Consider the following 18,980-nt stretch of genomic DNA (forward strand, 5'->3'; position numbering starts at 1 on the left):
GAGTTTGAATGGTTTGGTTACGGAGAAGTATGGAATCGTCAAAAAAGATCAGTTACCAACATGCAGTCCAACAGATTGAGTTTTAGTAAAAATAATGTGGTTGAGGTTATTTAAAATTCATATATACATTTTCATTCAGAATTCCCATGATATGCTACAATGTGGTTGACGGAAGGTTATATGGACAAAATGTCTACCTTATAGGGTAGGGCCAATGGGTTACTCACTAGCACTGAGCGATACCAAATAAAAAATTAGTTGAGTCGGCAAATGTTTATTTATGTACTACCAACTATTCTACCATCCAACAATCTCATAATCTCCCCAAATCCAGCCCTCAAGCCGAAACTTTCCCATTCTCTTAGATAGCCTGGAGACCAGCAACAACACCAGCCCAAGTCTCGCGAACAGTAGGCTGGATCTGGCTAGCGGGCAAGCTGAAGCCGTAGGTACCCTTGTCTCGGAGCTCAATGGTGTAAGCGTACTTGGCCTTGGCAACACCCTGGACGTAGTCGATGCTGTCACCGGTGGTGGCGTACAGAGCACGGCAAGAGTTACCAGCAGTGTAAGAGAGACCGGACTGGCCACGGATACCGCTGTTGATGCGAGCGGCGACGGTTGAGAGTCGAGTCTCCTCAGGAGCAACGACGCTGCAGTCGTAGCCGTAAGCTGTAAGAATGTTAGTTGGGACATGATGAGTAGATGATGGATGAACTTACGCCAGAGGATGTACTGTCCGTAGGAGTGGAAGTCAACGTAGAAAGAGATACCACGGCCAGCAGCCAAGGAGTCAATCTGGCTAACGATAGCCTTGTTCTCAGGGGCGTCACCAGCAGCACGGCCCTTGAAGGTCTCGTCACAGGGGTTGGTAGAGGCACCACCGGTCAACTCCCACTTGAAAGGCCAGTTGCGGTTGACGTCACGGCCAACACAGGTGCTTCCAGAGACAGTCTGTCGGTTCTTGCGCCAGAGACGGTTGGTGGTCTGGGTGTAGACGAAGCCTATAATTATGAGTCAGCATTACTGTAATGCCCCTAGCTTCTTGTAAAGACTTACCGTCAGGGTTGACAATGGGGGTGATGTAAAAGTCGTACTTGTCGACGAGAGCCTTGACAGCAGAGTCGGTGCTGTACTTGGTCAACAGCTGGTAGGCCATGTACTCGGCAGTCTTGACGAAACAATATTAGCCATATATCATCAACAGAAACAATCATATCTTACCATGGTGGCGATCCACTCGCGAGCGTGGACAGTTCCGTGGAAGACGACGGCAGGCTTGGATCCCTTGCCTCCACTTCCCCAGATGTGGATACCAGTCAGAGCACGACCCTGGACAGAGTTTCCAAGTTTAAAGACCTCAGATTGACTAGGGTAAGAAGTCTGCAGGTCGGTGAGGAACTGAAGATGATCAGCGTAGGGGTGGTAGGCGGTGAACCATGTCTCGCTGGGAACTGCACATAGTAAGCATTGTTCTTATCGTCCTAATGACTGAACATACCAGCATATACAGTGGAAGTCTCCTCCTTGGCAAGGACAGCACCAACATCCTCGACCAAAACAGTCGTGTCAGCGGCAAGCTTGGTGACCTTGGCAACGTTCTCGGGAGCAACGACAATGTCGAGCTCCTCACCAGCACCAGGGTTCAGGATGGTAGCAGCGAGCTTGTTGATCGCCTCAGCATCAGCGCCCTTGGGAAGGGTGACACGAAGACTCTTGAAGCCATTGTAGTCAACCTTCTTGGAGCTAGGAACAGCCGTGGCCAAAGCCAGAGGGAGAAGAGCGAGAAGAAAAGACCGCATCTTGGCAATTTCGTTCTCGAGGATCAACAGCGCACAAGAGATGGGGTAAAGATTGAATGAGGTGCGGGGTTGAAGAGAATCGTGAATAAGTAAGTGGCTGGCGGCTTTGACTTTATAGTCAATCGCGACAATTGATTATAATACTCTCTCTCTTAATATGACGATCGTCGAGACTATCTTGATCATCAGACCTTCTGATAACGCTATCGAACTTCTGTCAATGATGCCATCTTGGCCAGACCCGGACCTTGTCTCCAAAAAGGTAGGTAATTAAGGTGATACAACATCAAGCACGGAAGCTCCCATATCTCCGCAAAGTACCTTTCCCAAACGGGAAGCTGAAAAGCCCCTGGCCAAGGTTGCATTATCAGCCATGATTTTGGTTAGGAGGGGTCGGCAGAAGCAAAGGTTCCTCTTTAAGCGCCGACATGTAGCGAATCATAGACAAGAACTACACGGTTGTTGACTCCGCGAAAGGAAAGTGGCCTCGGCAATGGTATATGCTTAATAGGTTAGTTTATATGTGAGACGATGATCAATTGAGAAAACACCTCCGATGGACAACGCACTTCGGTTATCGTGTTCTGGGGTGGTTCCTGATTCGCGGCATATTATGTACCTTGTTATTGGTGTTTTGTTTGCGTCAATGCGGATAGAGACGAGATGAGAAGGAGGATATCCGATAAGCTGAATTACTGCTTTAATTGCGTCATTCAAAGTAGAAATATTGGTTCTTTTGTTGAGTCAGAAAGTTTGTAACTGCCGCTCTTGGACATTCTTGGCATTTTTGATGTTCTGAGTTGTTGATAACGTGTTCGAGACTCAGTCGTGAGATGTGCCCCACCATACACTTGGTGTTTCTAGAACAATTCGACCTACAGTCACCATACCATGTTCGCATGCGCGAAAGCCTTAACGTCGAGGTAAATTGTTAATGCATGCATTTCAACGCGGGATGGTAGATAACATGTTGGGTAATGATATTATTAATGTAAGTTTGATCGCTAGTCTATATGTCTAAATAATGTGCAATGCTTGCGAAGAAATGACTTTTCTAGAATTGTTGAAAGAACGCTTAGAAGCGACTGACTCCGGTTGAATTAGGAGTATAGGTCTGACACGTGTAAAAAGGCTAGACGGCAGTCTTCTCAGACAGCTGGCCAGTAGGTTCCTCAACCGACAAACGACCAGACCAGACATCAATGTCCTTAGCCCGTGCAAACTTGGTACCATAGGCGAGCTTCCAGCCAATGATGGGAATGATGAAAATGGGAATGCCGATGTAAGAAGCAATAAAGTCTGCAGTGTTCCAGTTACCCTTGAGGAAAACAGGAAAACCGCAGAGAAGAGTGATGATGACCGAGCCGATACCACCGAACCAGGCAGTGTAAGGCTGGAAAGGTGCTTTCCAGGGCAAAGTATCACGGCTGATACCTTGGACCTGCATAGCGCGGTAGAAACGAAGGTAGGAGAAGCAGAGAGTGGCCCATGCGATGAGGCCTGCTACTGTGCTGAGGTTGAGTAGCCAGTCGAAAGCCTGAGCAGCACCACCGGAACCGAGACCTGGAAATTGTTAGTTCATCATCCAAAAACTAATGTGTTGGTAAAGGAAACTCACTGAGATAGGCCAAAGGTCCAAACAGCCACGAGGTAATGACGGCGACGTAAGGAACACCCTTCTTGGTCGTGCGACCAAAGAACTGAGGAAGTTGTCGGTCTGTAGTCATGGCGAGAATCATGCGAGATCCAACCCAGCAGTACGAGTTACCGGCAGACCAAGCAGAAATAAGGATACAAGCGTTGATGATCGAAGGCAGAACCTTGATGCCAGCAGCTTGGATAGCGATAACCCAAGGTGAACTCTTGGCGTTGCCAGAGCCAGACACAAGACCCTCGTTGCGGGGATCGACAATGAGACCAATCAAGAAAGCTCCCAGGATGTAGAAAAAGCCAATGCGGTAGGTGACACGGTTGGCGGCCTTGGGGATTTCCCTGTGGGGGTTGATGGCCTCTGCGGCAGTGATAACGACAGTCTCAACACCGATGAATGAGAACGAAGCGTTTACAAAAGCTGAGAGGAAACCAAGGAAATGTCCAGATGAACCAGTGATGCCGTTGTAGTCCACCCAAGCACCGGGGTCGTTCCAGTATCGGAAGCCAATCGCGTCACCCTTGGGACCTCCACCAGCAGTGATGACAATAGCGACAACGACAAGACCACAGAAGCAGAGAACCTTGATGGCACCGGTCACGACTTCAGCCTCACCGAAGAATCTGACGTCCATCAAATTGATCCAGAGGATGAGAACAAGACTGACGGTAATGACGACTGCTGGAGTGATGTCTGTCCAGTAACTGACGAGAACTGCGGATGCTGAACATTCTGCTGCGATGGAGATGGTGTAGCAGTAGCCGTATGAGATTGCGAGGGAGAAACCGACTGAAGGGTCGATGAAGCGAGTTGCCCAGTGAGGAAATGAACCAGCGGTAGGTAGCTAGCAGAGTCAGTATTTTCCCTTTCCATCAATTGTCGTTAAACGTACCAGTGTCGCAAGCTCAGAGATACTCTGCATAACAGACCAAAGGACAGCGCCCACAACTAAATAAGCCAATAGCAAACCAGCAGGTCCAGAGGTAGCATAAGCTGAACCAGCACCAATGAAAAGTCCCGTTCCGATACCACCGCAAAGACCAATCCAAGTGATGTGATATCCCTTCAATCGTCTTTGCGTAGGACCTTCACCACCATTGCTGAGAACAGGTTTCTCATCATCACTCTCATGGGTATGTCCATACGACGCGTCCACGGGGGGAGCAGTCTCAATAGCGTCGTCGTGAGGATAATCAGGCGCCATTATTACCAACAATAAATAAATGTAACGTAATTGACAGAAACAAAAGACCCGCCAAGAGAAAGTAAGTTGTGCTTTGTATATAAAGAAAAAGAAGGACTCCTGAAGTTTGGAGGCTCTTTGGCTCCTCCGATTGCGCAATTCGAAGTTTTCACTACTAGCGCGCGGTGTCCCCTAGAACTAGGTGGCAATGGGGAAGATTATGGGTCTTCTCAGGGGCGAGATGTGGGACATTGGTTGAATCTAGTTTGGTGCGATAAAATCTACATCTCCACATATCGGCTCTAGCCTCTTAACTATTGCTCGGTGGAGGCGATGGCGAATGAATAGATTAATTTTGCGATATTTTATGGTTTGAAAGGATTGTTTTACGATGGTTATCGTTCCGACATCGTAAGAGTTGAATTGGCTTTAGATTATTTGGTCACCGTCTTTTGTCTAAAACTTGCTGATGTGACCAGCCACCGCGCTCTTCCAATGTGGATTTACTTATGTAGCCGATATTAGGAGGTATCCGCATGTCAAAACCTGGAGGTGGCCTTTGACAGCTGCACTTGGACCAATTTGATGGGGTTAAAACCCACATGGTTTGGACCTACCTAATCAGTGCACCGCTCCATTCAGTTTCTATCCATCGGTATTTGCTAACTTAGTCACTGTAACCCAAGATGTGTGTGCTGTAGGGCTGAAGGGATCTAAGATATCTGATAACATCTCGTATTCGTAGCTATCGACGACATGTATCGCTATTCTCAATCTGGTTCCATACCCAAGCCACACCGAGCCCATTTAGCTCAGTCTATTTAGTCATAAAAATCGCTCCCAGAAGAACAACTCGAATCTGACAAATCATCACTGTCTTGAGCCTCAGTGTCAATGGCATTCGTCCAAAGACGAAGAAGATTTTCCAGCCCCACATGTTTCATCGTTTCCTCGTCCGGCATCCAACAATGAGACAGCTTGAGAAAGTCATTCATCTCTTGGTAAATATCCCTCAATATCGTCCTCTTGAGTGATGTTGGCGGAGGGCACATGAAACCTCTTACAGGTGGAGCACCACATGACGGCGGTGGAAATGGCAGGGTGTTCAACCTCAAAATTATACCGGGCCGACGAATAGAATCCCAGACCTCTGGTGTGACAGTCATGTTATTGTCCGCAAGTATCGTATAATTGCCGTTGTTAATTCCCGGAGGCTTATATAGACTGAAGCGGCCGAGTGATGGGATCAAATCTCGTATCATCTAGTGTGATAAGCAAATGCCACATCGAGACCAAACAGGAGAATATTCTAACATACCTCTACAGTATAGCAAGAATTGTAAGGAACAGCCCACTTCTCGTTGTTTGTATCAACGATATAAATAGGTGCATATGATGCACCGAGCTTGAAGAAAAGCGTGATTGGCAGTTCTGTAGTGGAGCAACCCCCCTTTTCGATCTTAGTGAATGAGTCTTTCTTCCTGGCCGACATGGCGACAAGAGTCATCTCGCGAGAGCTCTTTCGTTTCGCAGCTGAGATACCCTCGTCAACGTCTTGACGAATGGTACGGTCAAGTGAGGTGTATTGTTCCATTAACGCAGGACGACTGTCCCAAAAACGCTTGGAAGCCAACTTTCGTAGGGTTGATACAATTTCCTTCTCTTCTAGTGGCAGCTTTGTGACGTCCCTCTTGCCGTTTACGAAGTGGATCGTATATGCTTCGATATCCTCGTACGTCCATTGATCGAAAGAATTACGCGAGAACAAACGTTGGAACCAGTTTCTAGAAGGGGTGTCTAGGTAAGAAGTGCTACCTGAAGAGATCGGGATAGCATTGTCTTTCTCTCGAGGAGTTGGCTTCGTGGGGACAGGAGATTCATTGTTGACTGAGGGCCTGACGTCTTTCGCATCATTTGTATTCTTGTCCCTATCCGGAGTGTTAGTATAACGGTGAGGTTCCAGACAGGAGCGGCCCAACTTACATCAAATCTCTGACCTGAACAGATGAGGGTGTCATCGTGACAGAACTAAAACTCAGTGTCAGAAAACAACATCATACGCCTTTGATAGGAGACTTTACCTTGAGTTTGTAACAACACTTCCCTTTTCTTCAATAGAGTCCATAGGCGAAGATGATGAATCGTCTTTCTTTGTCCAATCTTTCCGCTTCTCAATGTATTTTTTATGGTATGCGACGCGCCGTTTAGCAATGTTCTCAGCAGAAAATCGCATCGCTCGTTCGCTCCCCCAATCGCCTGGAGAACGTGTTGTAGTGCTGAAAAGAGAAGATCAGCATCTTCCACCAAAGATATATCGCAAGGAAATATAAACCTCAATTGGAACTGAGCAATACTACCAAGAAGAAAACGTAACATGAGCTCGAACTTGACTTGTCTCAACTCCTGATGACAGATCTTAAGACGAGGCCCTAGCCATTCCCAGACTTTGTAACCCGGGTATATCTTAACCGCCAAAGAAGAGAGAAGAGATTCGACTTGTTCTTGTGTCATGGTGCCAATTTGGCTGTCTTCCTCGCTGTGTGTTTCTCTGTTGGTAAACAGGACGAGGGTTCCTTCGAACAAAACCCTGCACGTAGCGGCAAGGCCATTGATGTCATCTATGCAAACTTCGGTGAAAGCATCAGGAGCTTGTTGAGACAGTTCGTGTACTTTTAGAAGTGTACTTGATGTCGAATGGATGAGGGAAACAAGTTTGAGAATGCCATTTGTTCGGGCCTGGTGACATGTCTCAGCATGTAGGTCAAGTGCACCTGATAGCTTGGTACCCAGTTGGGCAATACCCAGAATGTCCAGGTCCGCCATTGCACTCAAAACTATGTGAAGAACAGAGAAATTTGAAAAGGAGGGTTGGGACTGAAGTTGGGCGTCTTGTCCCTTTTTATGCTGACGATTCCTTCTTTGATCGGATGTGCTGACTGCCTTGTGTGGTCTCACAAGTGCTCATCCCCGCAGTTTAGAAAACCAGCCAGTCAGAGATATTTAGACCGAGCTGCTGCCTGATCTGTGTTACGTTATAAATAGTAGCTGAACAACGTATAATGCATAAGCCACAAACCCGCGATTGGCGTAGCTATTGAGGGCATCCCTGAATCAATTGTAATGGTATACTTAGGGCATCTGTCAACTATCTCTGCGGTATCATATCTTCAATTAGCCTATTGAGAAAAGAATCTTTAATAAATTGTTCCCTTAATATGGACAATGTTTCTGCATTAGAAGGCAGTGTTACTGTCTATAATTTAAGGCATAAACAACAGAAGAATTTTAATTATATAAATTTCTATATGCTAAATATCTATTCCATTTATACTGATAACTATCCACTGCCCCCCAAACCAATTACTTTCGTACTATAAAAGATTCCCGCTCGTGTAATCAGATCACGGGTATTAGCTTGTAATTTTCAGGATTGGTGAGAATATGACTGTTGTCTGTAGCCTGTGAAATCACCATGTAGATCAAGGTGGCGCGGTAGACAAGAATATCGTCTAGATAATGCTGCACCTGCTTGGTTGGATACTTGAAGTCATTTTTATCCTTCTCCCAGAGCTTCGTAATATGCTCCATATACTCTAAAAATCTGAAAGGCTTCTCGTTGGGTGTCCACCCCGAAAACTTGTGAAGGTCTTTGCAAGATTTGGTAAAATAATCGTTCACCGAAAGTGTTCCGGGTCGACGATTTTGTTCATATCTCCGTAATTTCTGGACCTGACGGATTATGAGGTCGGTGACAGCTTCTAAGGAATTGGGTTTGACTTCATCCTCGTAGCTGATCGTCTCATCAATGTTGTGGCGTTCCCCTGGCGTGATGTCGCACTCGATTGGCCATCTTCGCCCTCGCTGATCTCCTTGGTACATTTCCTTGCACACTGCCGTGGTGAAAGCCAGAGCCATAATACGACACACCATTACATCTTCTTGCTGGTTCTCTTTGATCCATGAGTCAATCCGATCAAGCTCCTTTCGGATGATGTTTGGCCCATGACTGCTGGGAACACCGAAAATGCTATGATATGTGTGAACATCAACTGGCCCCCCCAGACCAGCTATGTATCCACATAAATATCCCCATAGTTCTGGGGAAACTTGGAAAGACGGAAGACTATTACTTTCCACTTCAGAATCAGCGTTTGTCGCTGATATAGTTTCGCTCGTAGAGATATCGGCGTTCATGCAATAGCGACTGAGAATTACCAAAAAGATAAATTTGTCACCAACTCTAGCCAGCTTCTTTGGGAAAAGATTTATTCTTGTGAGTGGCACAGCAGCTGCAAGTATTGATACATCTCCTTCACCAAGAAGCAAAGGATCAGGCGCCCAAGTTAGGGAACGGTTGTCTTGAACCCTTTTAGCCCGGCACCATTCGAACATCACTTCTCCGTGATCTCTGGCATCGTGTTCTTGTGAATAAACGCTTGTTCTACAATCACATCGATACGTATATACGTTGTTGATTAAAGATGTAAAAAAATTCTTCATCCTCTCGGCAGACCACAGTCTCAAGTCCATAGAGGCGGGATCATATTCCCTATCAGCCTGGAGATGTTGAACGCTAAGCAGGAATCCTTGACCATACGCTAATTTGACTAGTAGCTTCTGTGCGGATGGGCGATGGTATCTCCCCATATCATGACGCTCGAAAATGTCGTTGCCAGATGGAATAGCTTGATCAATTACAGCATACACACCCAGAAGAGGATGGCTTCGGAAATTGAGATCCATGTATTCGCCTCGCATGGAAGCATCTTTTGCGGTACCGTGACCGAATGAGTTGAATCGTATCTTGCCAGCAGTGATGGATGCAATGCTTATTAAATCAGCGACAGTTGAATATGCAGGAGCAGCTGCCAAGTCAGACGGTAAGTAGTCTGTTCCTTGTGGATTTGTTCTCCATAACTCTGGATGATGCAGTCCGGTATGAGTTAAAAGGCGAAGCCATGTTGCAGGGAAATAATCAGAGTCTTCTTTTGTGACGTGCTTGAGTTTTGGAAAGAGTCGATCCTGATTCCAGCATCCAGAACCATTGTCTCTCCACTCCCACTCCATGTGATGGGTTCCGTCAATTGTTTGTAATCCCATTTTGAGGACCAGGTCTTGAATGCTGATGATAGGGGTATGAGCGATTGAGCGATATCGTAGTTCAGACCAGTCGAACTTGCGCCTGGAGATACTAGCCCAAGTACCAATAGCATATTTGCTACATTTATGTCTGCCTGGACCGGCAGCCAAGAACCCTTGAATAATGGCAAAGAACGCAAAGGCAGCTGCAATGATACCGATGACGAGAGTGACGACGAAGCTAGCGGGATCCCAGTTGAACTCGCTGCTATCTTCCTTTAGCTGTTCGAGTATACTGGTGGTGACGCGTAAAAGGCACTCCGTGGCGTTGAGGCCGTTACAGTTGAGGTCATTCATTTTGAGGACAATAAACAGAGTTTGTCATAGATAACTCAAAGCCAAAACATAATTGATGATAGATTGGCTATAAGTGAGAAAAAGTGATTTCTCGGTCTAGGTTAGTAAATTTAAATGTGCCGGCAACAGTTAAATCTGGATTGTAGTGAGGCTGAACAAACAGAAGACATCTGTTAAATCCTGCCGTGACGCCGACACCGGATAATAGCCGGGTAAAGGACCAATCAAGGAAGTATTTCGGCTTTAATGCTTATTTTCATTGCTAATTTGCGAAATCCATACTACTACCTACTTAAAAGAGAAACTCAACAATGTACCATGTATAATACGCCGTAAAAACCGGGATTAGCGTCGCTATTGAGGGCATGACAGCCGACTATGATTGCGGACTCGCTGTTCAATTGTAACACACGTGACTATGTCCTTTGCTATCTTTACCCCGCCCTTCACTACGATAAAAGCTCACCTCAGGGTATCAGAACAATTAGCCGCTGAAAGTATTAGAGACGAAATCAGTAGGTCAGTTTATGTTTCTTGAGCTATTGCTCTTAGACTACTTATTCTTGTAACCTAAGACTTGGGAGGCCAACTTTCCTGCTACCCACCAGACAGACATACTAGCATGGTTGTGACATAGCAAGATTTGTTTTCAGTATTGGTTTCCTTCTACAGGAATGCGAAAACTCATGATATCGTTCTGGTAGAACAGTGATTCGATGTGTTTTGAAGTTGGTTATTTGTAAGTGTTGTTCCTCATCAATATCATCCCTAGCATTCACCTTCGCAGTTTGAACTTGTTCCAGCGGTTCACGCTTCTCCTGAACTGAATAGTATACCTATTTTATGGTCAATGTGATTTTATGCGAGGCCTGTCACACTCACCATTGAAAGCAATGCAAAAAGGTGTTCAAAAGAACACAGCTTATGCTATACTAAAACATTAGAACAACATCAAAAAATGGCGTAACAACTGACTCCCGGGAAAACTATAAATAATCTCATGTTCCTCCTTCTATTTCTTCTTCTTTTTTCTACAATCTTCTCACTGACTTCGAGTTTTGACCAAGGTAAGTCTATTAGCATCACTCTCAACATTTTCCCGATCTTCGCAAAGTCGTGAGAACAACTCCAAACAAACCATCGACAAGACATCAAAATGTCGTCCAACATCAAGGACAAAATCGTCCAGCTCGGTTCTAAGCTAAAGCATCTGCGCATCCTAAAGCAGACTGACGAGCATGACACAATGTCGCAGATAGAAACTACTTCCGTCGGTGATTCCCACCCAGCATCTCATGCTGAGGACGATCAAGCAATCGCCACCTCTACCCTGACTCCCATCTCACCTATGGAAAGCACCAACCCGCACCCCTACCTGTCCATCTCGACAGCTTTTCTCCAGGATGCCATCAAGGAATATCTCAATCCAGAAAGCTGGTACGAACGCTCCATTCTACGTCTCAAGTTCACCGACAAAGGCGAGGGGTACCCATCCTTCTTTGCTCTCCTCAAGACCGTTCACGGGGAATGGCGCTGGATCCCGCATGTGGCTACGGATGCGTCAATCTCCCCTCGTGATGTTGAACTTGTCAGCATGAAGGATGATATGATTCGAACTTGGATCGATCGCAAGGAACATGTCTTTGAGCATCCTCGCAATGTTGGCCAGGTATCTCCCATCGGGACGGCGATTAAGCTAGATCTCAGCGTGCCTGAACATTCTAGATGGAGAATCCTTGTCTGGCGTCTGCACGTAAATAGCGGAAAACCAAGCTCATGGATGGATCGCCGGGGACGTGTCGTTGCTGATCCGAGGGCAGACCTTCATCAGCGAGTAACCGAAACCAAGGACTAGATGTTATTGGGTGAGGAGAGACTTTGTCTCTCATGGGGTGGGGTGAGTCTCTGATGAGTGCTGCAACACGCAATCGGCTTGCATTTGGAGTTCAGGTAGGTAGGAACATGGCATAGATTGTAGCACAACGGCCTGTGTTCCTGGATGGGACGGCGTTTATTGTAGTTTGACTAGTTTGACAATACAAATTCCTTGACAAAACAAGCACTGCGTTCATGATTACCCGTGACTACAAATTTCCCTGCCATTAATGAAGTCATATGTGCAATAATAACCTTGCATTATTTCCAGTCTACCATTTTGTCAGTCATTTATCCAAGCTTTCAGCCATCAGCACCGATTCTTTGCGGGGTAACGCGGGGATGTTCCAGGGGTTCAAAAGCCCACCATTAGAACACAAGAACACACTGTAACATCGTATTCAGCAGATCGTTTTTCATTAGAACAAGCGCTATATCTTCCCCGCACATTGCCAGTATTCAACCTTTGTTCCGGGCCGATGCGGGCCGTGAACAAGATTCATATGGACATGAGGTTGACGATCCCGGTTAATAACTGAATGCCGTGTAACGTCACCAGATTTATTTACTTGGCAGTCCTGAGTAAAGATGCGCACGAATCCTGTTCTGCAGATCTTCATCAGGAACTACCGTTGTAAAATACCGTAGTAATGACCGTCGAGTCATAGTATGATTGAATGCATGGTGACCGAGGCAAGTATTTTCCAAGTTATGATGTTCCTTGCCTTCGTATTTGTGCATCAGATGCAAGGGCACTTTAAATACGCATTAACCCTTCAAGTTGTTGTCTCAGTGTTAGTATTGCTCCTAGGGACTGCTTGATTGCACTTCAGCACTTTGGCCGTACTCCAGCACTCTGAAGTAAATCAGAAGACATCTTCATCATTCGAACGGTATCATGATTCCCCTCCCTCCCAAGGCCACCGTCCTTGTGGTTCTGGCCTGCGCCTTATTTCCCGCTAGTGCAACCGCCCAGGCAAAGGGTCCATACGAAGCAACATGGGAGTCAACAGATAAACACAACGCCGCACCCGAATGGTACCGCGATGCCAAATTTGGCGTTTACTGGCACTGGGGCGCTTTCACAACAGCCCAGTACGCCAGCGAATGGTATCCACGCAACATGTATGAACCCGACTCTGATCAGAGAAAGCATCATACAGAAATATACGGACCTCCAGAGGAATGGGGCTACGAGAACTTCATCAAGGGTGCAAAGGACAAAAAGGGTAACTTTGTCCAGTTCAAACCTGTCCTGAAGTCTAAAGGTGGTGAATTTGATCCTGAGGCTATTATCAAGGTCGTCAAAGCTTCTGGTGCTCGATTTGCCGGACCAGTGGCTGAACATCATGATGGCTTCTCCATGTGGGATAGTAAGATCAATGAGTGGAACCCAGTCAACTATGGCCCCAAGCTAGACTTGGTTAAGCTCTGGGCGGATCTTGTGCGGGAGAATGATATGAAACTTGTTGTTGCTATGCATCAGGCGTACAACTACAATGGCTTTTTCCAATGGGCGCCAAAGACAAACGACACGAGTCTCCAAAAACTTCTTGGGCAATTGCCTCGCGATGAATCGGATCAGCTCTGGTTCGACAAGCACCGAGAGATGCTGGATCACGTTCAACCTGACATCATCTGGAACGATTTCTCGCTCGACAGTCCCGGAGAATGTGGAAGTTTCGAAGGGCCTTGTGCAGTAGACGAGCAGAAGCGTCTCGAGTTTCTTGCTTACTACTTCAACCGAGGTGAGGAGTGGGGTAAAGAAGTTGTCACTACCTACAAGCACCATGACCATGGTTTCCGCAATACATCAGCCGTAGACGACTGGGAACGCGGTGGACCGTCCAACCTCGTTCGTCCCTACTGGCAAACAGACGATGCCATCAGTGCATCAAGCTGGAGTTACACAGTTGGTATCAAGTACTACAGCTCCAAAGCCATGGTCCACTCTTTGCTTGACCGTGTTAGTAAGAACGGAAACATGCTACTTAACATTTCACCCATGGCTTCTGGAGTGTTGCCTGAGGAACAGATCAAGGTTCTGAACGATATCGGTGACTTCCTTGGTCGGTACGGCGAGGCTGTTTATGACACTCGAGCTTGGGATATCTATGGTGAGGGACCGAATCAGGTCGAGGGTGGATCTTTTACAGCGCCTTTGCAAGGGAACAGCAGCGATGTTCGCTTCACGCGCAACAAGGAAGATGATGTTCTCTACGTTACTGTTCTTGGTTGGCCAGAGGATAACCTCGTGTCCGTCAAGAACCTTGGATCCAACGCTCTGGTTGATCTCAAGTCCTTAAAGTCTGTCCAGCTTCTCGGCGACAAAGCTGGCGATTACATCAAGGTTTCAGAATGGGAACAGTCCAAAGATGTCCTAGATATCGCCCTTCCTTCCCAACCAGCCGAATCACTCGCCTATGTCTTGAAACTTACCTTTGATGGTGGCATTCCTGTACCTCAGCCTAAACGTGGTGCAGCTGTCTTCTCTGAAGCAGATGCCACTGGCAAGGGTGTTTCTCTTGAGTTGGGTACTTTTGACACGGTGTTTTTGACTGAGGCAGGACTCGATCCTGAGGATATTCGCTTCATTAGAGTGTCAGCTGGTACGAAGGCCACTCTTTTTACTGGATCCAGGTTTACTAGGGAGAGCAAGGAGCTCAGCGCTGGTGAACATGAGGTGGAGGAAGGTTCTGTGGGATCCATCGCGATCTCAAAGATTTGAAGTAAACATGCGCCGAATGCCCAATGGGGACTCAGAGTAGATCAACGGAGAGTTGCCTAGTTGTTCTTCAAGTGATGATCAAATTTCTTGTTTTCATACTTTGTCTATCTCCATTGTTCAGTCGTGATTGGCGCTTTATGTTCAGATTATTCGACATAATTAATGAATGTGTTCATTAAAGATATCAGTTCCCGGTTTGTTCTTTCATTGAAAAATGGCAAAAAGAAAATTCAGTTGTCGCTCGCAACAGCAAAACAAAAAACCAATCGACGCAGGCCTGATTCGAACAGACGCCTCCGAAGAGAATAGATTTCTAGTCTATCGCGTTAGACCACTCCGCCACTGCGCCTTAGCTGATTGGATACGAGATGATGTCCGAAATTTGCTTCAAGAACGCCGGTCGTGTCTTTGTCTTGCCCTTTTCATCTGTTTTGTTATGCATAAAAAAACAGCTATTCTGATGTCAAAAAATTTGAACACCACCAATAAACAACACTCTTGATTCTGACGTTATTTTCATTTGGATAATTGCTCTCGTTTGGATGATAACCCGAGATTGACGATCCTGACTCCGCTTCGGGATAAGACATGACGAGCTACGAGGAACACCAACGCGTGCAAATTGATAATGACTGGGTCGAGGTTTAAATCTTCATGACTTAGACTTTCGATTCGAATCTCAACTAATTGAATAAGTGTGATTAATTATCTCAAATCCAGTCTTAAGTCTACAAACTCGACGTCAACGATGGACTATCAACATACCCTGTATCGGATTCTCGGGAGATGTCAACCCGACTAATACTCCGATCGACACCTTAGCTCTACCAGTACTTGCAGAACCAATCCAACAACCTTGTCATCGTCTAAAATTTGGGTCTTCTTGGATCAATAAAATCTAGACGTGATTTGGAAGGTGAATGTGATAATATACATGCCCTTACGTATAGCCAAGCACATTTTTACCAGTGTCGTATTTCCCCACACGACAGATTGACCACGAGGACTGACAGCTTTACAAGGTAGTCAATTTGGAAGTTCGTTATATAAAGCAAACAGTACATCCAGGTATCTTCCTTCCTCCGTACCAGCCAATCTTCCGCCGCTCACCACGATGCGTCTCTCTAGCATCATTTTTTCCCTCGCGAGCCTAATGGCGACCACAACTGCCCTGACGGTCAAATCCACCAAACAATGGACCATCGGTACAGACATCCAGGGTTCTGAACGACTTAATGGTGTAAGCTATCAAGAAGATGCTCTCATCACATACGGCGACTATCAATATGTAACCTTTTACGAAACTGCTCCAGCAGGCTACCTCAACCATTTTGTCCGACTTGGTCGAAGAAAGATTTCACCAAGCGTTGCGGATTGGGAGTATCTTACGCTTGATGACTATACTCAAAAGACGATGGATGGGCATAACATGATTTCCATGGGGATTTCGGGTGATGGAAAGATTCATCTTAGTTTTGACCATCATGTGAGTTGCGCGAATGACCAATCGAGTTGAGCTGATTTGTGAAGGATGTACCCATCAACTACCGAGTCTCGAAGGCAGGTATCGCCAAGAACATCCCCTCCAAATGGTCTTCGGAACTGTTTGGTCCAGTTATTCACTCGTTGGATGGATCGACAGGGCCTTATTCACCTTTGACTTACCCTCGTTTCGAACCACTCCCAAATGGTGATATGCTTCTCGAGTTTCGCATTGGACAGTAAGTTTTGCACTAGCTGTCGATGACGTCAATACTTACTTGTAACGATAGGTCTGGATCTGGCGACAGTTACATCCATCGCTACAGCTCCTCCACAGGCAAATGGCAAGCTCAAGGGATGTACATCCAAGGTGACGACAACAACGCATACATCAACGGACTTGACTACCTTGACGGAAAACTTTACACATCTTGGACTGTACGAGAGACACCAAACGCTGACACCAATCATGGCGTCTATTTTGCCTACTCCAATGACGATGGCAAGACCTGGCTCAACACTAATGGCACCAAGCTTACCAAGCCTTTCTCGACTTCTGATGCAAGCACTCTGATTTGGGATATACCACAGAACAGTCGTATGGTCAACCAAGAGGGTCAACTTGTCGATACCAGGGGACGTTTCCACATTCTAATGAGGGATTTGCTGTCTGGAGAACATCTCTACCAGCATTACCTACGAGATACCAACGGTAAGTCATTGTACGTTGTCGTAAACATGAACTGACATCTGTAGGAAAATGGACCAAAAACGCGATCAACCCAGCTGGTCTCAATGGCCCTGACCTGTATGATCCAAGAGGCAAATTCGCTGGAGACGCATCAGGCGAATACCTGTTCGGACTTCTTCCAGACCCGGTGAAGCAAGCTACAGGAATCTACGTGGCAACAGCTTCCAAGGGTTTCAAGGACTGGGCATCTCTGGCTGAAATCCCTAACACGTCTACTGAGCCTTTATTCGACAAGGCACGGCTGCATGAGTTTGGTGTTTTGAGCGTATTTGTGAGGCAGGCTGGTGGATTCCCGGATAGAAAGCTGCAGGTTTGGGATTTCGAGTTGGATCTATAGATTTACCATCTTACCCGCACGAAGATCAGGCTTTGTTTTTGTCTATTGCGCGCTGGTAAGGCTAGATAACGGAATGTCAAACGTAATTCGTGTTTCTGGACGACGTCGGGTACCTCGGGTGCCTGGTCAGATATTTACCCCACCCTGGCTATGACATAGTCAGATTTTGACTCATCAAGACTTTCTTGATGTCACCACATATTTTACATGGGCTTTGTTATCAAACTTTGATTTCCAACAATATCCTTACGGATTCAAATCTCAAAATGTCAATTTAAGGTTCTCTTGATAAATTCCTTTCCCCGAGAATATACATGACTCACAGGACAATTACCAAACTCTATAAGGGCTATTATAGAAGAGGCTTCCGAGCTGTACGCAGCGCAGCTGTTTCTTCCTCCTACAACCATCGATCCATCAAAATTGTGCCAATACCAACAAATCAGTCAGTCAAACCTCAGATGGCAATGCAGGATACCATAGAGATGGGAAATTCGCCTTCCTCAGTCCCATGGAAAGCCGATGAACTATGGCATCAGCCTTTTTACGTATGGGCTACCAAGAACAACGAATGGCAGCCTGTCCAATCTACCGAGGTATCATCTGGAAAGATGAAGGTCACGAAAATAGCAGTATACAGCTGGAACATAGATTTCAATCTACCACACGCCAAGTCCCGAATGAATGCTGCCCTGAAGCACTTGGAAGAGCTTACCCGGCAGTACCGCTTGGAAGAGGACACAGCTGTCATTGTCAACTTGCAAGAGTGTGTATCATCTGATTTGAACACTATCGGCGAGAAGGACTGGGTTCGTGAAGGGTTTTATCGAACGGATGTTGACAAGTCGGCTTGGGCTTCTGGGACTTATGGTACAACCACGTTGATTAACCGACGGCTTGATATATCATCGTGTTTCCGTGTACACTATTCTGCTACCAAGATGGGACGAGATGCACTATTTGTGGACGTATCGCTGAATTCCGATGGAAGGAAGTTCAGGTTCTGCAATACGCATCTCGAGTCTCTTCCCCTTGAACCACCGCTTCGCCCAGCGCAAATGCGCCTTATCGCTTCACACATGCACGCGGACGATATTGCCGACGCCATTGTCACAGGGGACTTTAACGCCATTCAGCCTTTTGACTGCTCTCTCCATTCGGACAATAATCTCAAGGATGCATATTTGGAGCTTGGCGGTGAAGAGGGCGATGGACGAGGGGACGATAATGGGGGATACACATGGGGTCAACAGGCTTCTCCAAGATTGCGGAAACTACATGGATGTTCTCGCTTGGACAAGGTATTTTTCCGTGGCGATAGTCTGCAACTTTTACAATTTGAAAGATTCGGAAATGATGTGGAGCCTGATCTCGACGAAAAAGATATAAGAGAGGAAATTGTTTCGGGTGGGTTTGAGCGGCCGTGGATCACCGACCATCTTGGTGTCAAGGCGTTATTTGAAGTCATTGTCTAAACATGATTCGTTGTTCAGTTTGGGGATTGGGGAACTATGGAAATATCGAGAATATTCGAACAGCATTACACAGCCAATTATTGATACCGCATCGTGCATTTGGTGTTTTTTTCTTCTTTGTGCTTGGAGGTCGAGGTTCAGATTTACCCTGGACCAATATCTAACGATCCTCTTTTTCCTGCCAGACGCAAGTTGACCCGTTGAATAGACCGCCTACTTGGGCACTGTTTATACATAACCGGCCGCCTTTATTAATAATTATT

At 46.3% G+C, this 18,980-nt stretch overlaps 8 protein-coding genes and 1 non-coding gene across 9 annotated transcripts; 4 read left to right on the plus strand and 5 right to left on the minus strand.

The window, feature by feature from the left end:
- Positions 1-260: 260 nt before the first annotated feature.
- Positions 261-2,240, minus strand: EDB82DRAFT_453475 (uncharacterized protein). The gene is made up of 5 exons (XM_025725743.2): positions 1,499-2,240; positions 1,222-1,451; positions 1,057-1,168; positions 720-1,001; positions 261-669 (listed from the first exon to the last, which is right to left on the minus strand). Exons 1-5 carry the CDS (start codon positions 1,797-1,799, stop codon positions 362-364), a joined length of 1,233 nt encoding a protein of 410 aa, XP_025594312.1. The 5' UTR covers positions 1,800-2,240; the 3' UTR covers positions 261-361.
- Positions 2,241-2,803: 563 nt separating this feature from the next.
- EDB82DRAFT_542258 (amino acid permease/ SLC12A domain-containing protein) lies at positions 2,804-4,776 on the minus strand. Its single transcript, XM_025725745.2, has 3 exons — positions 4,343-4,776; positions 3,418-4,294; positions 2,804-3,362 (listed from the first exon to the last, which is right to left on the minus strand). The coding sequence occupies exons 1-3, from the start codon at positions 4,652-4,654 to the stop codon at positions 2,932-2,934; spliced, it is 1,620 nt and encodes a 539-aa protein (XP_025594313.1). The 5' UTR covers positions 4,655-4,776; the 3' UTR covers positions 2,804-2,931.
- A 507-nt stretch (positions 4,777-5,283) lies between these two features.
- On the minus strand, positions 5,284-7,595 carry EDB82DRAFT_542259 (uncharacterized protein). Its single transcript, XM_025725746.2, has 5 exons — positions 6,966-7,595; positions 6,715-6,909; positions 6,617-6,661; positions 5,952-6,561; positions 5,284-5,895 (listed from the first exon to the last, which is right to left on the minus strand). The coding sequence occupies exons 1-5, from the start codon at positions 7,454-7,456 to the stop codon at positions 5,455-5,457; spliced, it is 1,782 nt and encodes a 593-aa protein (XP_025594314.1). The 5' UTR covers positions 7,457-7,595; the 3' UTR covers positions 5,284-5,454.
- Positions 7,596-7,899: 304 nt separating this feature from the next.
- Positions 7,900-10,219, minus strand: EDB82DRAFT_580731 (uncharacterized protein). The gene has a single exon (XM_025725747.2). It carries the CDS (start codon positions 10,067-10,069, stop codon positions 8,030-8,032), a length of 2,040 nt encoding a protein of 679 aa, XP_025594315.1. The 5' UTR covers positions 10,070-10,219; the 3' UTR covers positions 7,900-8,029.
- Positions 10,220-10,932: 713 nt separating this feature from the next.
- EDB82DRAFT_355828 (uncharacterized protein) lies at positions 10,933-12,164 on the plus strand. The gene has a single exon (XM_025725748.2). The coding sequence runs from the start codon at positions 11,226-11,228 to the stop codon at positions 11,922-11,924; it is 699 nt and encodes a 232-aa protein (XP_025594316.1). The 5' UTR covers positions 10,933-11,225; the 3' UTR covers positions 11,925-12,164.
- A 356-nt stretch (positions 12,165-12,520) lies between these two features.
- EDB82DRAFT_518235 (alpha-L-fucosidase-domain-containing protein) lies at positions 12,521-14,952 on the plus strand. Its single transcript, XM_025725749.2, has one exon. It carries the CDS (start codon positions 12,843-12,845, stop codon positions 14,670-14,672), a length of 1,830 nt encoding a protein of 609 aa, XP_025594317.1. The 5' UTR covers positions 12,521-12,842; the 3' UTR covers positions 14,673-14,952.
- On the minus strand, positions 14,940-15,021 carry EDB82DRAFT_t290. The gene has a single exon. It is a non-coding gene; the product is annotated as a tRNA-Ser (tRNA).
- A 266-nt stretch (positions 15,022-15,287) lies between these two features.
- Positions 15,288-17,414, plus strand: EDB82DRAFT_518236 (uncharacterized protein). Its single transcript, XM_025725750.2, has 4 exons — positions 15,288-16,158; positions 16,203-16,393; positions 16,445-16,866; positions 16,911-17,414. Exons 1-4 carry the CDS (start codon positions 15,787-15,789, stop codon positions 17,240-17,242), a joined length of 1,317 nt encoding a protein of 438 aa, XP_025594318.1. The 5' UTR covers positions 15,288-15,786; the 3' UTR covers positions 17,243-17,414.
- On the plus strand, positions 17,415-18,902 carry EDB82DRAFT_518239 (Endonuclease/exonuclease/phosphatase). Its single transcript, XM_025725751.2, has one exon. It carries the CDS (start codon positions 17,557-17,559, stop codon positions 18,715-18,717), a length of 1,161 nt encoding a protein of 386 aa, XP_025594319.2. The 5' UTR covers positions 17,415-17,556; the 3' UTR covers positions 18,718-18,902.
- The last annotated feature ends 78 nt before the right edge of the window (positions 18,903-18,980 follow it).

This window comes from Fusarium venenatum (assembly GCF_020744135.1).
Source record: "Fusarium venenatum strain MPI-CAGE-CH-0201 chromosome Unknown EDB82scaffold_4, whole genome shotgun sequence".
Classification (NCBI taxonomy): Eukaryota; Fungi; Ascomycota; class Sordariomycetes; order Hypocreales; family Nectriaceae; genus Fusarium; species Fusarium venenatum.

Bases quoted from the DNA above. Each gene is read 5' to 3' on its own strand.
- EDB82DRAFT_542258 (XM_025725745.2), bottom strand. From the start codon at position 4,654: ATGGCGCCTGATTATCCTCACGACGACGCTATTGAGACTGCTCCCCCC. The intron at 4,295-4,342 runs GTACGTTTAACG...TGACTCTGCTAG, and splicing joins TCTCTGAGCTTGCGACACTG to CTACCTACCGCTGGTTCATT. The intron at 3,363-3,417 runs GTGAGTTTCCTT...AACAATTTCCAG, and splicing joins TGGACCTTTGGCCTATCTCA to GTCTCGGTTCCGGTGGTGCT.
- EDB82DRAFT_518236 (XM_025725750.2), top strand. From the start codon at position 15,787: ATGCGTCTCTCTAGCATCATTTTTTCCCTCGCGAGCCTAATGGCGACC. The intron at 16,159-16,202 runs GTGAGTTGCGCG...TGATTTGTGAAG, and splicing joins ATCTTAGTTTTGACCATCAT to GATGTACCCATCAACTACCG. The intron at 16,394-16,444 runs GTAAGTTTTGCA...TTGTAACGATAG, and splicing joins CTCGAGTTTCGCATTGGACA to GTCTGGATCTGGCGACAGTT.
- EDB82DRAFT_355828 (XM_025725748.2), top strand. From the start codon at position 11,226: ATGTCGTCCAACATCAAGGACAAAATCGTCCAGCTCGGTTCTAAGCTA.
- EDB82DRAFT_518239 (XM_025725751.2), top strand. From the start codon at position 17,557: ATGACTCACAGGACAATTACCAAACTCTATAAGGGCTATTATAGAAGA.
- EDB82DRAFT_542259 (XM_025725746.2), bottom strand. From the start codon at position 7,456: ATGGCGGACCTGGACATTCTGGGTATTGCCCAACTGGGTACCAAGCTA. The intron at 6,910-6,965 runs GTTTATATTTCC...TTCTCTTTTCAG, and splicing joins ATTGCTCAGTTCCAATTGAG to CACTACAACACGTTCTCCAG. The intron at 5,896-5,951 runs GTATGTTAGAAT...TTATCACACTAG, and splicing joins ATTCTTGCTATACTGTAGAG to ATGATACGAGATTTGATCCC.
- EDB82DRAFT_518235 (XM_025725749.2), top strand. From the start codon at position 12,843: ATGATTCCCCTCCCTCCCAAGGCCACCGTCCTTGTGGTTCTGGCCTGC.
- EDB82DRAFT_453475 (XM_025725743.2), bottom strand. From the start codon at position 1,799: ATGCGGTCTTTTCTTCTCGCTCTTCTCCCTCTGGCTTTGGCCACGGCT. The intron at 1,002-1,056 runs GTAAGTCTTTAC...TCATAATTATAG, and splicing joins CCCCATTGTCAACCCTGACG to GCTTCGTCTACACCCAGACC. The intron at 670-719 runs GTAAGTTCATCC...ACATTCTTACAG, and splicing joins CGGACAGTACATCCTCTGGC to CTTACGGCTACGACTGCAGC.
- EDB82DRAFT_580731 (XM_025725747.2), bottom strand. From the start codon at position 10,069: ATGAATGACCTCAACTGTAACGGCCTCAACGCCACGGAGTGCCTTTTA.